The 7,711-nt window shown below is 35.7% G+C and overlaps 1 protein-coding gene across 1 annotated transcript; it reads right to left on the reverse strand.

Annotated features, from left to right (window-relative positions):
- Window positions 1-1,764: 1,764 nt before the first annotated feature.
- Window positions 1,765-2,571, reverse strand: LOC133778206 (17.3 kDa class I heat shock protein). The gene has a single exon (XM_062218074.1). It carries the CDS (start codon window positions 2,400-2,402, stop codon window positions 1,938-1,940), a length of 465 nt encoding a protein of 154 aa, XP_062074058.1. The 5' UTR covers window positions 2,403-2,571; the 3' UTR covers window positions 1,765-1,937.
- Window positions 2,572-7,711: the final 5,140 nt, after the last annotated feature.

Consider the following 7,711-nt stretch of genomic DNA (forward strand, 5'->3'; position numbering starts at 1 on the left):
TTGTACCCTGAGCGATGCCTAGAGGAACCAGGATTGAAAGCAAGATTTACCTCAGATTTATTGATGTCAAGTTCTTTAACATCCTTGGCAATACGATAATCTTGTGCCATTAGAAGCGCTTCATTCTCAGCTACCGTGTATTCGTCTTTCCTAGTGTTGACTGAGGTGATGAAGACGTCATAGTCAAAAGACAATCCATTGAAGATTGCTTCTATGTTCTCAGATGGAGATAGTCTGTGCCCTATCGAAGAAAGAAGATCCACTAGTTTCTTGATTTTGAGCAAGAAGTCATTGAGAGATCCAGTCATTCTGGTATTGCAAAGAACAGTCTTGAATTGTCCAACTTTGGCACGATTTTGAGCTGTGTAGTATTTGTATCACACCCACCATTCTTGTGAGGGTGTTCTCAGACATGGACGAAAGTAGCCAAACGAAAAGATAATTGTCTTGCTACTCCCAATCTTGATACTCTTTGCTGGGATTATTAGCAATGCGATCAACTTCCGTTGTATACATTGGAGGTGCAAAGTCTGCCTTGAGGTATTTTTGAAGATGACTTCCTTTTATGGCAGTAACAACTTGGTGATGCCATTGGAGATAGTTGTGTTCGTCGAGTTTCACAGAAAGAGAATGGGAAAACGAGAAAGAAATGGTTTTAGGAAAGACAATTTGGTTTGAGGTGTTTTGGGATGATGTTCTGCCATTGCAGGCAGTGGTATTCTGAACTGCTGCATTTTGGCTTTCCTCCATTTCCGACGAAGTGTGCTCTGATATCATGATAGGAGACGAGAGAGAAAGGAAACGAAAGTTATATTATTGGAAAATAGAAACTGGTACGAACGAGAGTTTTTATATATGGATTACAAAAGGTAATAAGCTATTATAAAGCCTAATAGAACAGTTAACAAATATAAAAGAACAGTTAACAAAAATAACATCAGTAACTAATCTACACTCTCCCTAATACAATGCACCGCAAAAATAAACACAATACCTTAACTTGATTTCCTCTCATCTAGATAACATGCTTAATTTGGCTTTTCACATTATTTGATGTGTAACCCATAATGCAAAAGTTTCTTCGAATCCTTTTTACTGTACTCTAATTTCTTATAACAACCTTTCAATTGATATATTAATTTAAAATAAATTAAAATAAATTCATAAAATTTGTGTTATCCAAAGTAACTCATACATTAAAAAAGTATATAAGGACCACAATAATAAAAAATTAGAATTTTAAAGTCAACCTGTAAAATTTCACTATGGTGATCAATATCAAAAATACAATATAGATCCTTAATCAATAAATTTTCAACAGGTTCCAATTTTCTATACGAATGTTGATGATTTATTTATTTTAATTTTAAATGATTAGGTACTTTATTTATTTTAATTTTAAATGATTAGGTACTTAGTTATTCTGACATTAGAATTTTTAGAAATGTGATTCCTTTATAAATGAATTGAAATGTTGTTAACTATTAAACATAATAGTTAAATATATATTTATATAAATATTTATCTCTAATTAATGAATAAAATAACTAGAATAATAAAAATAAAAATTCAAGTAGTATATGGTAGAGGTGGTGAGATAATATACATAATTTTAATTTAATTGTGGCTATTCGCAAACCTTATCATGATTTTTTTTTCTTCTCTCTTTACGGAATGAAGATTTATAAAACTAGTTTATTAATATTTGTTCTCCTGTTTCAAGAATCGCAAACTTAAAAAGTGATACAACAAGTAAGAAAGATATACGGTAAAAACAATAGGTATTGCATATTACAAATTTAGTCACATATTTAACACATTCATATACAATATTTTCACTCATTACTAACTCCCAACAAAACATAAAATCAAACACACACCATGCACTCCTCAAAGCCATAATACTCTCATAATCACAATATCAAAAACGAACTCACTCAACCAGAGATATCAATAGCTTTAACATCAGGCTTCTTGACTTCCTCCTTAGGAACAGTAACAGTCAGTACTCCATTCTCCATACAAGCCTTCACCTGATCCACCTTGGCATTCTCCGGCAGCCGGAACCTCCTGAAGAACTTCCCGCTGCTGCGTTCCACTCTGTGCCAAGTGTCGTTCTTGTCTTCCTTCTCCACGTTCCTCTCGCCGCTGATCTGCAGCACTCGGCCCTCTTCGACCTCCACCTTCACCTCTTCCTTCTTCAGCCCGGGTACATCGGCCTTGAACACGTGAGCCTCCGGAGTTTCTTTCCAATCAACTCGAGCGTTGACCATGGCGGAAGTCTCTCTCGAGACATCGGGGACGGAGAGAGGGAAGTCCTTGAAAGGATCCCACACGTCCAGAGAGAACGGGTCGAAGATGTTGCTCCTTCGACCACCGAACAAGCTTGGAATCATTGCCATTTTTTTTTACTTGGTCTGGGTATAGAAAACTTGGTTAGCTGAGAAAGGTTGTGCTTGATTGGATTACTTGATTCTGTGTCTGACTCGGTCTGTGAAATGAACGAGTCCGTCTCTGAATTTATAGTATAGATGAGAAGAAATCCAGTACTTTCTCAGAGATTCTACAAACCGCTGTCTATTTTTTTCTAGCTGCTTTGAGAGCATTCTAGATGGATCCGGTTGCTTCATCGGCCTTTTTGCCCTCGTGAACTGATTTAAAAGAGGTGAAAGGCCCAAACTAAAAAGCCTTTTCTCAAACCTGTAGGATAAAAATCTTTTTCTTCATTATTACCATATCCTTTGTTAATATGTGTATTTTTTAATAAAATATTAGAGCATTTTCAAAAATAAAATACAAAAAAATAAAATATTAAGGGATTTTTTCAATAACTTAAAAGTTATATTTAAAGTATGTACAAATAAGTGACTAAAATATAGTTACACGTAAAAAATAACCCACAAAATAATTAATTTAATAACCAATAAATCACATTTAGACACTGATTAATGTACAAAAATTGTATATTTTTAGGTGTTATTTGTAGGAATAATGAGATTTAAATTATTTATTTTCATGAGTTCAAATACAAAAATATTATTTAATTGAATATTTGATTTATTCTAATTTTGTGTTAAATTTCATATTTGGAGAAAAATTGATAAAAATGAAAGTGTGAAAGAAAAAGGTGATAAGTCCAAGACAAAATACAATTTAAGGCCCAATTTTCATGCTCTAATAAATCTCAAAGGCCAAGTCCACCATCTTCAAAAGGTCAATATCTATCTAAGTAATGATAAATACACCTCCAAATTACACACTATTTTTATACTCACACTTGGCATGCCATGTCAGCCATATTTTAAAATCTTCTATTAATTTAAATTTAACTCTCAGCTTACTTTTATTTCCGTAAAACATCCCACTGTCTCCATTACTAACCAAGCCTCTTCACCTGACTTTTCAACTCACTTCTTTCTTTACAGTTTTTTTTTCACAACGTTTTCTTGAGAAAAAAACATCAACTTCCAACTTCAGTCCAAGGATTTTATCTTATCAAAATCAAAATTCATTAGGTAAATATTTTTTTATTCACATTAAAATATATATTAAACATTATGTTTCCATCCATTTACTTATATTTTATATCAGTGTTGCGTCAATGAACTTCTGTCATGAAGCTCACTAAGTGTTGTTTGTTTAAGTTTGTATGATTATTAATTTGAGATATTTTAATAGCTTTATTCACTGTTCTTTAACTTGAATGATCTGCTGACGCCGCAAGATTACACCTGCAAATCCTAAAATTGGCATATTTTATAGAAATATCTTTTTATTTAAAAGATAATTTTTTACTTTCCCTCTATTGTGATTTTTGGAATATCACTTTCCCATTATTGTGATTTTCATAATATTAAGATTCCTTATTTAGCTTAATTTTATCACAATATGATTATAAAGGGAAGTTGTGTCTTAGTTAGATAAAGCAGATATTTTGTACTTACTCGAAATCATTTCTAGAATATTTGTCCTTAATTTTTGTGCAGCTCAGGATAATAAATTTCAGGAAACTGAATCTTTGATGTAATTAATCATTATTTCTATCTTGAGAAATTTGATCTGACACAGATATTAGTCCCCACCAAATTCATATCTGTCGGATCCGAATCTTATAAAAAAGGCAATTCTTCATCAGTCAAGAATATCTTCAAATATTCTTGCTTTTGCTAGGAGATTCTTTCTTAGCCTTTCTGAGCACGAATTTGACTCTATAAATAGGCTTCTAAGGCATTGAGAAAAAGTGAACTCATTAGTGCATAATTTGTGAGTGTATTGTAATATTTGCGAGAGTTCCTTATTTGTATTTAAGATCATAGTATTCATGTGATCTTGTAGAAAAATAAGTGTTTAGTTTTTGTAGTGAGTTTATACCACGTTCATGAGTGAGTACACATTGTAATTTGAACACAACTTTTATAATCTTTGGGAGAGGATTTTTACAAGCCTTGCGTCGGGAGGATGCAAGCACTCACTGGCCATTGAAGGGAGTTCAAGTGGTTGAGTGTTTCAATCAAGACCAGATTAGTGAAGAGAAGTACAACAAATTTGCGGGAAATCTCAAGAGGGAGTCTTGTTTTGTTTAAGTCAATATTTTGTACTTGTGATTCTTTATTAATTGGTTTTATTCTCTGGGTGTGGCCCTAAGGAGTAGGTTATCCGAAAGGGTTTCTGAACCTTGTAAAAATTCGTTGTGTTCTTTATTGTTTTTGCACTGTCTTTTTATTGTGTTCAGTTTCTATCGTGACAAGTTCAGATTCTGTCCTGATTTAATTGAAATCTGTGTCAACATTTAATTACCATTCCGCACCTTAATTAATTCACATGGTTTAATTGAGGCTCCATAACTCACCCCCCCCCCCCTACTCAATGATTATAATTATCCATATTGGAAAGTTAGAATGAGACCCTTCATCAAATCTCAAGATGAAAAGAATTGGAGAGTTGTTTTGAGGGTTGGACTCCTCCAGCAGAAAGCAATGATGTAACTAAGGTCAAATCTGAACTTGATTGGACTGATGTTGAAGATAAACTGTCCAGTTACAATAATAAAGCATTACATGCTATTTTTAATGGTGTTGGTGAATGTTACATTAAATTGATTTCTTCATGTGTTTCGGTCAAAGAAGCTTGGCAAATCCTTCAAACACAATTTGAAGGAACTGCTGATGTCAAGCGTTCTAGGCTTGTTATGCTCACAACAAAATTTGAAAATTTGAAAATGAATGAAAATGAAACCCTCACTGAATTTTATGAGAAATTGTCAGATATTGCTAACGAATATTTTGGTCTTGGTGAGAAACTTGAAGAAAATGTTTTGGTTCAAAAAATTGTTAGAGTTCTCCCTGATAGGTTTCAGACTAAGCTAACTGCAATTGAAGAAGCAAAAGATCTAGACAAAATAAAAGTAGAAGCACTACAAGAAATTTGACATTTACCTACCAATATTAATCGTAGGTAAAGATAGCGTATTGGTAGGTAAATCCCTTTACTTACATATTTTGACCAATAATGTATGGGTAGGTAATAGTTAGTCGAGAAAAGTACCATTGCCTACGATTAACATATTGGTAGGTAAAACTCACGTGGACCCCACAGAAATGACTTGGAGTTGTTTGACATGGCATCTGACGTGGCAAGCCTTGTGGCAAGTTTTTAGTGAAACACTTGGCACACATTTATTGGACTAGTTGTGTAATGCCCTGGATAGCCAAGATCGCTACACTGTGTACTTATAAAAGGTGCAGGACTTGCTAATCAAGTCATTTAGTTGAAAACATGTTTGCTAAAATCATTAACGCACTATGGTTAAAAGGTTTTGGTCTCAAAAGATACTTTTCATATAACTAAATATTTTTACATACTTGGGATCCCGAAAAGAAACATCGTTTAAAAGTCGGTTTACAAAATTTCCAGAGCATAAACAACTACTAGCCATTCTAAAGGCAAAACAGGTGTTTATGGTTCTCCTGTCCCTGTCTCCCCTCAACCGTGGCAGCTGAGCAGCTGTTCATGTACATTAAGCTCCCAGAGCTCTCCAAATCAGGGCTGGTCAAGCTTGCCCTTGCCTTTACCTGCACCACGAAGCACCCGTGAGCCAAGGCCAAGCAAGAAAGTGTAACATCATAACGCAAGTACTGCTAATAATCATAAACTCTTTAAGCATGTCTAAACATTTAGCAGTCCCTAATTAACATACAACTCATTGACAAAAATATGAATTCACAAGCTAACAATTAGCCATTCAACATATCATATTCGACAATCAACCACAACAACCAGATTACACAATAAATAGGGTCGACACCCTTAGGTAGCACTTTCTGTTTACCCCACTGACTCTGACCCGCTTAAACCAAGCTCAGTGCATAATAAGCTGTCCTCAGCCACCAATGGTTGAGTCATGCCCTATGCGCTAATGTAAACTCCGGCACTCTTAGGCCGTTTGTCTACCATTTGCATGGAATAATACCATCCTCCATAAAGCATACAAAACAGGGAACCCTTAGTCCCATTACGAATCCACAACCGGGTGCAGCTTTCTTACCTTTAATTTCCAAACGCTTTGATTACGAGAAATGCCCCTTGAGCATGATCCGTCTCCTGAGCCCTAGCCTTTACCTAGTCACAAGCAAGATAAGGGATTCCATTAATATTCGAATAAAGGTTTCCAGAGCTTCCGGGACATCGAATTCCACCAAGCACGGTGGTGGAATCGATCTCGAGCACCCTAGGTTAGGTTCCCGCACTTAAAACCTTCAAACAACCAGAAATTCCCTAAAGGGTCGTGGCTTTAAAAACCTGTGCCGCGGCCCGCCGCCTAAAACAAAGGCTAGGCCTCTCTGATCACGGACACGCACCGCGGCCCTGCCCTGTGGCGCCGCGGCGCCTCCCTACCACAGAGCCTCCTTTGTTCTTCTTTGCTCCATAGGGTTGCAGCACTCTAGAATAGAGTCGCGGCCCAGCCCCTCGTGCCCAGAAAATCCACCACTTTTAACATCCCAACCTTGCTCAAAACCACCCTAAACCATCCTAATTCCAAAACCCATTGATCACAAAACTTCTAACATGATTCTAGCAACATAATCCAACAAAAACCTAACTTAGAAACTCATTAAAATCCCATTTTAATTTATGAAAACCAGAAGCTCAAGAACATAAAAAAAAAAAAACCAGCTATGAAACACCAGAATTCAACCACTAGATCATAAATTCAAGCTTACCTCCACTGCAGAACCACTTCTCCAAGCAAATTCTGAGCTAACTCCCAAGCTTTCTGCCTTAATTCAGCTTTGAAATTAAGAACCTAAAAACCCTTAAATTTCAGCCCAAAAACCTCATAATCAACTGATCAAAAATGAAATTCAGTGCTTACCTTAGTTTCTAGTTTGATTCCCTAGCTTCCACTGAGTTAGTCCTCCAATTCCTCAGCTCAAATCTCTGAATTCCCAGCCAGATCCCCTTAGTTTCAATGATTTCCTTAGGAGAGAAGAAGAAATAAGGAGAGAGAAAGGCAGAGGTTTGGTTCATTAAGTTTCCATTGTTTTCCTAAGTTTTATCTATCTATCTATCCTCAAGCAATTAAACCAATCCCGAGGCTTGGGGTACGGGAAACGTCCCCGAGGGCAAAATGGTAAAATTCCCCAATATTCCCGCCTAAACTTCCTAACCTCAAATATATCTCCAATTATTTATTTCCATGACCCGATAACCC

Source organism: Humulus lupulus, chromosome 5, assembly GCF_963169125.1.
Source record: "Humulus lupulus chromosome 5, drHumLupu1.1, whole genome shotgun sequence".
Lineage (NCBI taxonomy): Eukaryota > Viridiplantae > Streptophyta > Magnoliopsida > Rosales > Cannabaceae > Humulus > Humulus lupulus.